General features: G+C 44.1%; 1 protein-coding gene across 4 annotated transcripts in view; it reads right to left on the reverse strand.

Moving 5' to 3' along the window:
- Positions 1–11,958: 11,958 nt before the first annotated feature.
- The window catches only part of Kcns3 (potassium voltage-gated channel, modifier subfamily S, member 3), a 56,696-nt gene continuing 53,525 nt past the window's right edge, over positions 11,959–15,129 (reverse strand). For all 4 annotated transcript variants that reach the window (NM_031778.3, NM_001389230.1, XM_039112998.2 and 1 more), the window contains exon 3: positions 11,959–13,978. In NM_031778.3, coding sequence (NP_113966.2) covers positions 12,444–13,919 — 1,476 coding nt within the window. In that variant the 5' untranslated portion in view covers positions 13,920–13,978 and the 3' untranslated portion in view covers positions 11,959–12,443. The remainder of the gene's footprint in view (positions 13,979–15,129) is intronic.

The following is a 15,129-nucleotide window of genomic DNA, read 5'->3' on the forward strand; positions in this document are numbered from 1 at the left end:
TTAAGTTCTGAATTGTATAGAGAAAGAAAACGAGCATCAGGCAGGAATGTGTGTGTTTATTTCTTGCTCTGCTCATGGCTGTGGATGTGCAATGAATAGCTGTTTGAAATTCCTCCCTGCCTTGACTTCCTTGCTATAATGGGCCATAACCTAGAATAGTGAGGTAAAATAATCTCTCTCTCTCTCTCTCTCTCTCTCTCTCTCTCTCTCTCTCTCTCTCTCTCTCTCTCTCCTGAGTTGCTTTGTGTCTGGGTATTTTAACATAGAAACAGTGATAAAGTGAAATAAGGCTCTGAGTTCCTTCCTTATCCATATATCTAGGGGAGAGGGGGTGCCACTGGGAAAATGAGAGATATACTTCACAATCAAGCACTAACTCCATTCCATATTTCAGTTCCAGTTTAATGACCATAAATGCATGTACTCACTATGCGTGTGCATAACCCCTGGGCTTAAAGGTAAAGGTGATTTCATATACCCCTGATTACCTATGACTCCCCAGCTAGACCTGTCCTGTCACAGTCTGACTGAAAAAGGGACAACTTCTCACCTTGTGAAGGTCAAAGAGGGTAGAGACATTCTCTAAGAACTGGTGCTATTCAGGGTGCGACTCTTGGAGGGATGTTCCTTCAATCCCTTCTGGATACAGATCTGTGGCATGTTAGTATCTAACTTTAGCCGCTGGCTCATGCAGTCTGACTCTTGTGTCATTGCTGATGGAAGAAAAACTAGAGAAACAGCCTTATGTGACAGCAATTCCTCAGGAATTCCATGAGGTTCTTTGTTCTGAGGAAGAGAGCTTTGCCACAGCTGACACTTGAGTTGGAGAAGTGAGCGTACTCTCCAGACTGACAGACACTCTGGTGAGCTTCAGCCTCGTTCTTCTGGGCTATTACACTGAATTACCATTCCAGCTATACATCCAACTGATCTCCACCTTTCTGTGTTCTCCACACTCGAAGGCAACATTAAAATCCATTCATCTGACTTCCCAAATACTCACGGAATAAAGAGAAGAACTCTTGTTCACTCACCAATCTCTATGCAGTCTGCCTGGTCACCTCTCAGCTTCACTCATTCCTATCCCCAAGCAGCCACTCCAGCCTGACTCGGCAACGCACTGGCCTTTTCTGCCCAGGCCCTCTGTGTATGCCATCATCTCTGCCAAGAACATTCCCCTTTAACTACTTTTAACTACCTCTTAATTCATATTCTTCCTTCAATATCAATTTGCACCTTGCTTCTTGTGGAAAGAAAGGTCATTGCATGTTCTCATACCAACACTGGTCATAAATGAACCGCCTCATTTATATTCACAGTTCCTCAATGACAGTTCATCTTTCCCACGGAAGAGTTCATGAGAGCAGTGCAGGGGGGTCTTGTTTTATTACATAACTCCTATAACTCTATCACATGATGAGAGAAATACAAAAAGAAGGGAAGGGAGGATTGCAATACAATGGCTGTTAAAGTGACATGAGGGGATGCAACGGAATAAGGGAAAATGGACAGGGAAGCAAAACCAGCCAATGCAAGGAAACTGAGAGAGACCACAGTGAAACATCAGGTACAACACGAATGGCCATCAAAGCACAGAAGTAATGATGAGGGTTCAGAAGGCGAGTCAGTCATTAAGGGCTTTCCATGGAAATATGAAGGCACAAGTTTGAGCCTAAGGAGCTATAGCAAGAAGCTGGGCCTGGAGATGTGCAATTAATCCCAACACTGGGAAATGGAGGCAGGTGGCTCCCTGGGGCCAGCCGGCCAGCCAACATAGCTGAATCAGTATAACAAGAAATCCCATCTCAAAAACAAAGAGGGTTATGACGGAATAAAGACACCTAGAATTGTCTCCTAGCATCCTCAAGCCTCTGCACAAATATGTCCAGGTACCTAACACACATGTGCACATGCATGCACACATATACAAGACAATGACCAAATGGTTATAAGGACAGAGCACAGTTATTTTACAAGGTTTCTGAGGGTATATGCATATGGGTTTCAGTGGGGAGATTTCAGAAAGGGCAGTTCCAGGAAAGTGACTGAGATGAGGCTCAGCCATGAAAACTAAAAGGGAGATTTAGAATATACCAGCAATAGAAAGAAGGGATGTCAGAAGCCAGAAAGGGGACAAGAAAATGCGTGATGTAACAATAAATAGCTGAAGGAACGACAAATAGCTGGGTACCAAACAAGATGTAACTGTTATTCAGGGCCTAGAAGACTGGTCACCAAACATATAGTCAGGAATGAATGAATGAATGAATGAATGAATGAATGAATGAATGAACAAATGAACGAATGAACGGTAAGATAAGATGAGATGAGACAGACATAGGTGAGGGATCTAGTCTGAGAACTATTGAGTGCTCTAGACCATACATCCCCACTCCAGTTCCATATAAAAGGTTTTGTTTTCTGTTTAACACTATTAGGAGACAATGATGCCTTTAAGACATGAGAAGTCTGGAGAGATGGCTCAGCAGTGAAGAGAACATGCTGCTCCTGCAAAGGACAAAAGTTTGGTTCCCAGATCCCTTATGACAAAGCATAATGACCTCTGTCTCTAGGTCCAATTAGACTTTACGGTCTTTTGAATATAGGAGTATTGTGGTTTCATGTCTTGCCCCACCGCTGCGATGTGGGAACACCACTGAGTGTAAACATGCTAGGCTGCCTTTGCCCTGTGTTGCCCTCAGATGCTGGACTCAAGGGAAGCACCCACACACTGCTCAGGGGACGGGAAAATGCAGCCTAAGATGTAGGGAGTCAAAGCTGGGGTTCTCTGATTCCTGGGCATCTCCAGTCACCACTGAAAACTGCAAAGAGGAGTCAGGAATGCAGGGTCAGGGGTCTATGGGCCTGGAATGAGGAGCCCAGGGCCACAGGATGGGGAACTCCAACTTAATTCCACGATGGTAGGTTTGGGAGCACAGAGGTTCCCTCTCAGGGAGACTTAGGCTCTATAGACAAGGATTCTCCATGCTCCCCATAGAGGTTCTTGATGAAAGAGATAGTCCTTGGTTCAAAACTGTTTACTGATTGCTCATCATGGAAAATGGGTGGATACCACCTCCTCAGGGTGGCCCAGAGATTAAATACTTTTTGCAGGAAGAAATGTCTGGGAAGGGGAGCTTATTGGCTAAACCCTCAGGGCTTCTAGATACCTCCTTAGCATGGAGAACTCTGATCTGATCTAGTGACCACAGGTCACATTCCAAGGTAGGGAGTGTGGTCACATGACAGAAACCTGATCGGAAGCAGCGTGAAGCTCCTACCATTCTCTCAGAGGTATGGAGGCTTCCAAACCATCAACTTTACCAAGTTTACTGGCAAGGTACACTGCTCTACAGATTATCTGCAAAAAGGAATAATTTAATGTCTTCCTTTCCTATTTGAGTTCTTTTTATTTATTTTTCTTGGTTTATTGCTCTAGCTAAGACTTTAAGGACCATTTTGAACTAGAGTAGAGATGTGGGCATCCTTAGGCTCATTTAAATAAAACACAGCAAAGTCAAACACACAGACACAATATCATTGTAGTTCAGCTGTCATTCCATACGAGACACACTGCAAAAGATCAAAAGTCCCTGAAGATCCCTAAACTACTCATCATATTCACCATCAGAAGTCAAGGGTCTAAGCTCAGCATATGTAGTGAAATCTTAGTTATGAGTGTATTAGTAGTTAATAAAATCAGAAAGAAAGTAGCATGTGTTGAACACTGCCAGTCAGCTTTCTATCACTTTGACAAAATACCTGAGGGAAAATATGGCTGAATTTCAGAAGACATTACTTGGCTCTGTCAATTTGGACTTTGGTAAGGCAGAGCACCATGCCAGGGACCATTTGGTGAGACTAAGCCACTCACCTTGTAGCTGTCAGGAAGGAGAGAGACAGAGAGAGAGAGAGAGAGAGAGAGAGAGAGAGAGACAGAGACAGAGACAGAGAGAGACAGAGAGAGACAGAGACAGAGAGAAAGAGAGAGAGACAGAGAGACAGAGAGAGAGAGACAGAGAGGGAGACAGAGAGGGAGAGACAGAGAGGGAGAGACAGAGAGACAGAAAGGAGGTGGAGAGGACACAAAGAGAGATGAATGAATACAGAAAGAATAGAGGCAAGATACTATTCAAAAATATGCACTCTGTGCTCTACTTTCTCCTACTAACTTCTACCCACTACAGTTCCCACAGCCTCCCAATAATTCATTCAATTATGAGTATATCAATGGACCAACGCATGAATATCATCAGAGATCTCTGCTGCCAACCAATTCCAGTCAAGCCTTTAATAGTTAAGAGACCATTCCTAGGCTGGGGATTTAGCTCAGTGGTAGAGCGCTTACCTAGGAAGCGCAAGGCCCTGGGTTCGGTCCCCAGCTCCGAAAAAAAGAACCAAAAAAAAAAAAAAAAAAAAAAGAGACCATTCCTATCCAAGCATAAGAAGTGCCTATTACGTACTCTTAGTATGACTTGACTTAACCTTGTGAGATTGGTCTTGATAGCCCAGTTTATGAGAAAAGGGGGCTTCAGAGGAGTTAGAGAAGTTAACTTCAGAGAAGTTAACTGGATCCTAACTATAAATCAAGAGAGTGGGAAATTCAGGTCCTAAACCACCTGATGTCCAAGACCTGTGCTGTTTTTCTCCTTGGCTCATGCACATCAGCCTGATAAGCAGTTACTGTAAGCTTCTCATCCACAGAAGCTGCTTCCGTTTCACCATTGTCAGAGCATGGTCACACAGTAGGATAGAACACACAGTAGCCTGTATCACGTTTCTATTCAAAAACAGAGATACTCAGCCCTTCCTACAGGTTTTAGCAGATTGGGTTCAACCCCTGCCAGCTGGAGACTAGGGTTGACATGAGAGACTGCTTAGGGTAGATTCACAGTGTGATCTAAAATATGGTCACAAATAAACTGTTGACTAAGAGAATGAGTGGGAATGGGAGTGAGAAATTAATGATTTGTCAAGACCCAGGGGTGAATGGTAAAAGACAAAGCTTAAAGTCAGAACCTGGATCACACCCAAATCCAAAAGATCCAAGGGATTAGTGATGAGAGGTTAGCTTTATTCTGTGAACCTCGTAGAGAGTTCTAAGTCTGTCCAGAGACAAAGGGACTAGGTAAACATGAGCCCATTCCCACCAAAGCCAACACCCTGGAGAACCTGAAAAGAGTTCACAAATCCTACAGACCCCAGCCATGAGGTGATACTGTGCTTGTTCTGTCTCTCCTGGTTTCATATATGAGGAGGAAAGGGGATAAAGAAGATGATTCTGAGTATTCTGCCTCTTGTGGATCTTTTTCTCTGTGACACCATGCTTCCTTGTCTCTAGAACAGCCAAGTCGGCCCAAAGAAAGATGGACAGATCCAACTCAGGGCCTTGCGTTCTGCCTGGCCCAAGATTAGAATCGCACGTACTAGAATTGTCATCTATAGAGAGACTCCACAGCAACAATAGAGTTGCTGACAGAATTTATGAAACCATCAGTAGCTCTTCGGAAACAAGGAAGCTATTTCTTGCCAGCTCTCAGCAATGGATGTGTGCACCGCACATGCTGACAAATATCTTTCTAAGTTTATAAATACCAGAGCATGTGTTCCCACTCCAGTGGGAATACAGCCTGTTGGCTCGCTGCAGACGAGGCACGATTGCATCAGCTAATTGCTACTGGAGAAACAACGCTGTGTGTGCTTTAGTACATCTGGCTTTACAGTAACTTCTCAATAAGATGCACACCCATGTTGGTGAGTAGCAGGATTCATTTCAAAGGAAAGTCATGTTCAAATGCTACACAGGGCTTCAGGAACCAAATGTTCTACTTATTGATAATTTTTTTGTTTATTTGTTTTTAATTAAGCCCACTGGGAACTCAATGTGTACTTGTTTCTCTGTCCCTATAAGGAAAAAAACTATCCTGTTGGAAAAAGCTTACTAGAAAGTACTTATAGAATACACTAGAAACATGTTCATACCTTCAAAACTATGATCCCTTAAGACACTGAAGCAGGAGCTATTCTGACTCTAGATTAAGTGCTTATCCCATCTTTGACTCTATTGCCTTTCAGAAAAAAGCTATCTATTCTATCAATTCTCTCCAAAGTTTATATTGTATTCTTCATGGTTTTCCTCTTTAGGATTTTACATTTCATATTTCAAAATCTGCATCAGTGGTTTTTCATACAATTGAACCTTCTAAATTATCTTTGTTTTGATACGTGTAGAAGTTCTGACAGTTCTTAAGCCAGCACTCACTGAGATGAGCTAACTGGGGCCAGGTATTACAATACGGAAAGCCATTTGGGTATCATTGCATACAGCTCTATACTGTATGCCAAACACTACACAGGGCAGTATAAACTGGCCATGGCATTTAATTTCTATCTTATTTCTATGAGATGACCGGTATTATCTCCCTACACAAATCAAAAATGGAAGCCCACAGAGGTTAAGGAACTTGCCCATCATATGTGCCCATCAGTGCAACAGTGGCATGACTATTGACTGCTTTCTGATTGAATTTGAGGTCTGCCCAACAGGAACTAACACACGCCTGGTACTATGACACACCTGGTGGAAAGTCTATGGCTGAGGATGACACAGCCCTTAGAATGTACTGCTCATGTTTTCCTAACAGACAAGTAGCCTCACTGCCTCTCAAATATATATGTTATGCCCATAGACTGGTGCTGCCCGCCTGGATCAGAGAAGCTTCTTTTTGCGGATAGCAATAGTTGATGTAAAGACTCACAATTGGTCAAATGTAGAGGATAAGTAACTATTGAGTGCTCAGCCCTGAGGAAGTCGTCTATATTATACAGTTCAGAGTACATCACACACACACACACACACACACACACACACACACACACACACACACTCACACACACACAAATGGGTTAGAAAGTCTGCAAGAGCCAGAGAATGGAGATGAGCCCAATAAAATGCTACCTTCTGGATACATGGATATTCTTACCTGCACAAAACCTGCACATGCACACACACACACAAACACACACACACACACACACACACACACACACACAAGACACAAAGATGAAGTGGAGAAACTAGTGGGGAAGATGGGAAAGAGCAAGAAAAAGTAACAAGGGTAAGAAAGGGTAATGGGAGTAAATATGATCATAATATATAATACACATGTATGTAGTTGTCTAAATAAATAGAAGTCATGTTTCTAAAACAATTCACCCACATCAAAGACAAAGCAAATACTAAAATTCAGATTGTCTGTGTTGTTATGCACCATTCCTACTGTGTTATTCCTAACTAGTAAGCTACACTGATAGCACACTACTAAAATGAAAGCTGCTTATTGGTAGTGATGGTGTAACCACCTGGAGTTTTCCTTACCTGTGGATGTAGGAGCCCTCAAAGATATCTGGGTCCCAGTCCCTGTGACTGTCATCTTAGACCACAAAATGACTGCAGATGTGGGTGAGATTTTAATGTAGGAATGGTAGCCAAGGGAATAGAACACAGAAGGTGTGGGGGCAATGTGGCCATGGAGGCAGAGACAGTGGGATATGACAGCAAGCCAAAGATGTCTGAAGCCATTGGAAGTTGGAAAAGGCAAGAAGCAGATTGCCCTCCTAGAGCATCCAGAAACACCTAAAACTCAAGATCAAAATCAGAAAACGAATTTCCATTGCTTCAAACCACCCTGTTAAGTGGCAACTTGTTTTTTTTTTTTTTTTTTTTTTTTTTCCCGGAGCTGGGGACCGAACCCAGGGCCTTGCGCTTCCTAGGCAAGCGCTCTACCACTGAGCTAAATCCCCAACCCCAAGTGGCAACTTGTTATAGCTGTAATAGAAAATGCATACTCTTGGGAAAGGTATCAGGCTCTCTACTGAAATCACTTGGATGTTTATGAAACTGGTGAACCTAATACTTTCTCTCTCCTTTCTCCTTTATGAAAACATAATAAATACACTGGACATCAACTATGAGGCACCACACACATGTACAAATATGTGCACACGCACCAAAGACACTGCGTGTATGTGCATGCGTGTGTATGTGCCTGCGCGCGCGCACATGTGTGTGTGTGTGTGTGTGTGTGTGTGTGTGTGTGTGTGTGCTATAAATTGGAAAGGAGGGGAAAGGGGGGAGTCCGAGCCGTGACTATGTTCTAGGATTGATTGATTTAGTCTTTGTGTTGCTCTATGACCTTGAGCAACTCATTCTTCCTCACTGGAAAATTAATAGTGATATGACCCCAGAGGCCTCTCCAAGCTGCCTCACGTTGTCGAGCCTCATGACCTTAAGCAGTGCTTAACCATCTAAGACCTCTTTGTCTCCCCCCCCTTCCCGCAGCTTAGCCCTCCTCTCTTCTATTCCCCTAAATGTTCTGGCATCCTGCCAGGGAAGGGCAAAGTTAACAGATGCTGCAAATAAGCAAGGTTAAGCCACCAGTGATGTGTGAGCCAATCAAAGCCATGCACCCATGGTTCTCAGGTAACCGTTCACCCAGCCTGGCTACCAGAACTACAAAAGCTTTCACTCCTGCCACCAGACACAGAGAGATGAGCAACCCTTTGCGAGCACATTGGACCCCTGAAGCTTTAAGGTAGCAAACTCCAGGGCCCCAGTGACAAATATAGGACTCTGTGACAAAGCTAGGACTCTGCTGGGTGAGAACAAATGGGAAGGTAGTTGGCAAATTAAAACTGGTTCTCACTGGGCACACTTAGAAAATAAACGAAGTCGGAAAGAACCTAGACAGCTTGGAAAGAATATAAATTATCAAATATGAGAGCCACAAATCCTAGCAATCACCCACTCCCCTCCAAAAGAGCACACAAGGTCTGATTGCTTCTCACTTCCTGATCACGCACCTATGAGCAGTGGGGTTAACAGGAAACCCCAGGCTCCCCATGCCCACTTCTCACTAATACAGCACACGTTTGTCTGCCCTAATTGTTTGCCTAACCTAAGAGAAATGTTTCCCCTAACAGAAGGCAAGCTCACACCACTAAATTGAACCATATTGAAACTGCTGTTGTCCTAGATCAAAAATAATAGATATTGACAATTCCATATGGTACAAACCACCCTTTTCTAAATGTTAACAAATATTTCTTAACAGTGCTATAAATCAAAATCCAGCAGAGGTCTCCAAGCCCCACGGCAATGAATAGCACACTAGACCTTCCAGATGGGGACAACTACAGTACTCCCCCAAAACTGTTGAGTTAAATATGAAATTAACACAAGATGGCGTGATGGATAAGTACAAAAAACATCTTAGACCAAATCGTTCAGACAAAACAAGAAATAAAACCAGGCAATCAAAGTTCTACTGTAACTACATAGCTGACCCCTACCAGACAAAAAGTGGGTAGGAGGTCAGAGCACCTCAAGGTGAAAGGTCACTAAAATTGGGTGTTGAGCAGAAAGGGAGGGAGAGAAAGCAGAGGTAGAGGTTAGCACGCAGTGTATGCAGTGGGAGGCAGAGTCTATGAGGGAACAGGGTACTTGGCAGTATCAAAGCCTGTTTTTATCCCCAACTGCACTAAGCCAGGCTAGAACAGAGGCCCCCAGACAACTCTGGTATCAACTACTCCAGGAAGCTGTCCACTCTCCCCTTCCCCGTCTCTCACCCTCCTGTCCCTTTTTTCTCTGCCCCCAGAGTAAAGGACTAGGAAGGCAGCAGTCCTGTAGCACAATTCATGGCCTTCCAAATTCCTACTGGTGATGACCGAAACAAGTGTAAGGAAGCAGAGCTCACAGAGGAGAAACCAAAAAAAAAAAAAAAAAAAAAAAAGCAAATTATACAGTAACGAAGTGAAGCAGTCCCTGAAGCAGTTGGCTGAAATGAACTCCAAGGTCATCAACACAAAAGCAGACGTCACTGAGCTTGTCTGGTTTCCCTTGCTCCCGGAGTTGCTGTTTAGCCAGGAACTCCACCCTTCCATAGAAAGGGAGCCTATGTCTCTGTATGGAACGAGAGGGATCTTTGAGGAGTGTGGGAAAGCCAGGAGTAGCTGCCTGTCACAAAAGTCTCACTGCGTGAATGATGCAAGGACTGGGATTGATACTGGGACTGGATGAAGAGGTACCGAAGCTGCAGCCAAGACCAGGGAGGAGCCACAGTGGACACTCAGGCTACAGGGTGACCACTACAGGTCCTCCCAGGAGCACAGACAGAAGCAGTCCCTACTGAGTGCTGACTCAGCACGTCCCCTGTGCTTCTGCCAACTGAAACCTACTCAAATTCCTGGAGAACTAGTTCATTCACTGTGTCTACTACTCAGTGTCCCTGAGAGCCTGTTCCAGTTTTATAGTTACTCTAGAAAAGTCTGTAAATAATGATGTCTGGTTTCTGGATCAGAAAGGGAAAGTACACAAGCCAGGATGCCCCTTTGACTCAAGCACGGGAAAAATCAAACTCGGTGTTTGCTAGCTCCTCTTTTCTTTGGGGGCAGCTGTTCTGTGGTTGCCTCAAATCTACACCCCTGTGGCAGTTCAGAGGCCATCTCTGGAATCTGTCTTCTAGCATTCAAAGCTCCTCTTGTGAATTTACCAAACCATCCTTCCCGCCAACCTCAGCTTCTGCATCTTCAAATGAAGACGGAAATAAACTCTAAGATCTGGGGAGGTTACAAGGAATAAATGAGATTATGTCAACAGTCACTGAGGTCTCTTGCACAGCAGCTGCCACTACACTTCCTGTTATGACAATGGCTGTACAAGCAGCCTCTAGTTACTTCACTATTAGCTAGGAAATATTCAATAAAACAGAATACCACCCCCCACGTTTATGCTATAAAACTGCATTTACATTTATGACAAAAAAATCAAAAAGTCATTTTGGTTGAAAAGGTTTTCCCAAGCAAGTATATAATTCTGATGACACGCTTATGTAATAAACATCAAGTTTAGAAACGAACTGTTTCTTCGTGTCTCCCTCAGATGTCACAGACATCGTAAGAGGAATGAGGAGTGCTATAGGTACTGACAGCCTATAGATAGACTTTCAATGAGGTGCATCTCCACACATTAAATGTTGCCTGTGGTTTCTCCGTTCGAAAGAGCTCAGGGGACCAAACTGGCAACCAACCTGACAGGACCCATTAGCATCTTGCTACGTCTCCAAAATGGAGTCTGAGGCTACATTCCCTCCATATGGGATGGAGCTGTGCCTTTGGCTCTGGCAGTGACTAGTGTGTTTCCTTTCATGCCTGCAGTTTGAAGCAGCTATACGTCTATGTATGGCAGTTTGAAAATGTGGCTCGTTTATAGCTGTCGGCACCTTTGCCTCAGAGATTTAGCTCTGCACAGCGATCCACACATCTGTGTGCTTGTGTCTCCCTCCCCTCCACTCAGCACGTAGCTCTCTGTTTGTGAGCGGGTGGGATTTACCCAGGTGTGTTTAATTTTTCAAGTTCTATCCTGCACGTGCAAATTATAAAATTCAAAAATTCAAAATTCACTGCAAATATGCCTAATAAAGTAAGCCATTTGTTCATATGTCTCAAACATCTACGTATTCAATCATTTTAATTATTTTATAAGACACAGAATAGTTCAGTTACTAATATGTTCTTCTTCCTGCCAACCATAAGCATACGGAACCAAAACACTATCATATCGTTGGGCATATTCAAAACAAAGAGAAAAATTCACATACACGCATATGCGCATGTGTATGTATGTATGTGTACTGGAGTGCATACATGCATATGTATAGAGATGTTAGAGAAGCCAAACTCTGCAATTGTACACATGCAACACCATGCCTAGCTTTTTTTTTTTAAACTGTCATTTTTGAGGATTAAACTCTGGTCACCTTAGGAGCACATTGACAACTGAATTATCACCTAAGGTGCCATGAAAAAATCCTTGAAATTCTGACAGAAGAGTGCCCTTTCGAGCCGATTGTGAGGACACTAGGAAGTACTTACTTGACATGAAAACACAGAAACAAGGCATTCTCCATACCGAATTAGAAGTTTATTGGGCTCCTAATTCCCGTGTCTGGAACATGAACATGGATTTACATGCATTGTCTCATGTTGTAGATCTTACATGCATGTCGTCTTCGGTCGGCTGGGCCTCTGCTCTAACATCAGTAATTTATAGTTAGCTCAATGTGAGTGAATGGCAGATACAGAATGATGCGTAAGCCGTAGCAATAAATCCTTCCCAATATCATTGACATTTTTCCCCCAAAAAACCGTATTACAACTCTCTCTTGTTAAAAAATAAATTTCAGAACAAGGCATTTTAATTGATCTCACTGAGAAAAATAAAGATAATTCTATCATTTCAGAATTCGGCAATGAATGTCCAACTATGGCTAAAAGGTACACCCTGAGAATTAAATGATTGATTTGAACAAACCCACTGAGGTTTATAAAGCTGTGTTAACCTAACGTGAGGAAGGGACATGAGCTGTCCGTGCAAATGCCCCTGCTCATTTTGCAGTACAGTTCTCCAGGGATGCGGTGTTGTAAGCATCCTCGTTGTCTTCGACACTTGAGGCATCTGTGGAGTCAGGATCGCTGACCACGATGCCAATGGAAGACAGACTGGTGATGAAGGCGTGTACTTGCTGTGCATAAACGTCCCTAATGTTAAAGTAAGGTAGCTCGTGGCACTTCTCCGGTGGGTCCTCGCTGCACTGGTCCACATCCATGTCCTTCTGCTTCTGGTAGTACTTGGAAAACTTGTTGAAGATGATGGTGATGGGAAGGGCTACCACTAAGATGCCACAGATAATGCAGGTGCTCGCAATGATTTTCCCAGCTAAGGTGACTGGGTGGGTGTCTCCATAGCCCACTGTGGTCATACTGATAGTGGCCCACCACCAGCAGATGGGGATGCTAGTGAGACTGGACGCGAGTTCATCTTTCTCCACAGAGTAAATAAGCACAGAGAAAATGGAGATACCCACAGAGAGGAAGAGAAGCAGTAGCCCCACTTCGTGGTAACTGTGCCTCAGCGTGGCCCCAAGAGAACGAAGCCCTACGGAATGCCGGGCGAGCTTCAGGATGCGGAAAATCCTCATGAGCCGGAGGATCTGGACCACCTTGCCCATGTTCTCAATGTCCTCACTCTCTTCTTCCTTGGTGTCCACAGCCAACGTGGCATAGAAGGGAATGATGGAGACAAAGTCAATGATGTTCAGAGGGTTTTTCCAGAACTTCTTTTGTGATGGAGCAGCAACCAGCCGGATGGCCAGCTCACCGGTGAACCATGCAATGCAGGCAATCTCCACACCTTCCAGCACAGGGTCATCCACTTCTCCATCCTCGTTCTGGAATTCTGACATGCTGTGTACACACATGGCCACGATGGAAGCCAGCACCACACTCAAGGAGGAGATGGCGATGAGCTTGGCTGACAGGCAATAAGCTGGGTTTTCCATTCGGATCCAGATCTTCTTTCGGAGCTGACCAAATCTCAGCTCATCAAACTTCTCCAGCTCTTTCTCAAACAGAGACGATTCCTCAAAGGAGGAGTCTGTGCTCACATCATTGCTTTTCTGGTCCCAGTCCTTCTCGTGGCTCTCCTCCTTGCGCTCCTGGTACCGACTGCTACAGCAGGAGTCAATGAAGAGCTCGTTGATGCCCCAGTACTCAATCTCCTGGCAAAAGGAGAAGACACACAGTTCCTCCATGACGTGCAGCTTCCCTGTGTAATAAAAGTTCAAAACGTATCTGAACAGGGAGGGGTTCCGATCGAAGTAGTACTCTTTATCTGCCACGCTGTAGTCATCACACAGCTCCAGAATGGCCTCCTCAGAGTGGCAGGTAAGCAGCTTCCCCAGTCGTGTGTGGGGGAACCGCAGGAGTGTACTCTGATCCACAGACTGTTTAAAACCCCCCACGTTCAAGTTGACAAGTTCCTCATCTTGTCCAGGGCGATGGAAAAACTCACCAAACACCATGATGGACTGAGAAGGCAGAGTGCTGGCCCAGAAGGGAGACACAGAAGATCACGCTGAACCTGCAAAGAGCGCAAGACAATATTAGCCTGTGCCTCATCAGACTTATTTTTAATCTGTCCTTTCCAGAACGATGGCCTGACTGCACAGCAGACAGGAGAGGAAATGCAATGACAAGAAGCAAAGCAAAGCAAAACAAGGGTGCGTGTGTGTGTGTGTGTCAGTGTGTGTCTGGAGGGTAGGGTTAAGGGGTCAAAACGTGAGGTTAAAAATCTAATATTAGAAAAGAAAGAGACAATATAATTTTGTGAACTCCCATTTCTCTATGAAACAAATTTCATCTTCTGCTTTCCCCCACAGATACACATAAATACACATACACCAGAAAGAACTGCCCTTCTGACTGCTTAGTCACAGAACTCAAACACATCTAGTCTCAACCACGATGCTCTCAACAAGTCAGCCACTGTCAGGCTTGTAGCCCACTCCTGTCCATCCCTAACTCAGCCATGTACCCGGAGAGAACGTTCTTTCCTCTCCTCCACATTTGATTCATAGAGACTGAGATCAGCTCTTAAGGTGGTTGTGGGTTTCACTTTAAGCTCCAGCATTGTGCTCTTTCGGATGAGCACGTTATTTATATTTGAACACTGCAACTCAAGAGGACATAATTATCTCCCCGTAATTAAGCACCCTTATATCGTGCAGATATCATTACACTTTTCAAGATGGGGTTTCAGGATTATCCACATGGAAAGAAACTGGATGGGGAAGACCATTTCAAGTTAAACTAACTTCCTGACACACATTGTCTCTTCTCCCTTGTCCCGGTCATCAAGGAGCATCACTACATCGATGGTCTACACTGGCTGGGCTACACATTTCTGATGCTAACCAGGGTATATCAGATCCATTCCTCAGAAAATATGGGGTTTGAGGAAGTAAAGATTTGTTTTTAATCTGATATGTATATGTGTCCCATGTGTACAGGTGCCCTTGGAAACAAGAAGAGGGAATCTGTGGATTCCCAGAGCGAGACTATTAGACAGTTGTGCACTGCTGTATGTGAATGCTGGGAACTGAACCAAAGTTCTCAACAAGAACAATCTAGATGACTAAACAGAATGGGAAAGGGAACTCTCAGCAGAGGGCATCAGAAGTGAACAGCAGGAGGACTGTGAAGGATCTGGTACATAAGTCTGAAGAAACTGGA

Source organism: Rattus norvegicus, chromosome 6, assembly GCF_036323735.1.
Source record: "Rattus norvegicus strain BN/NHsdMcwi chromosome 6, GRCr8, whole genome shotgun sequence".
Lineage (NCBI taxonomy): Eukaryota > Metazoa > Chordata > Mammalia > Rodentia > Muridae > Rattus > Rattus norvegicus.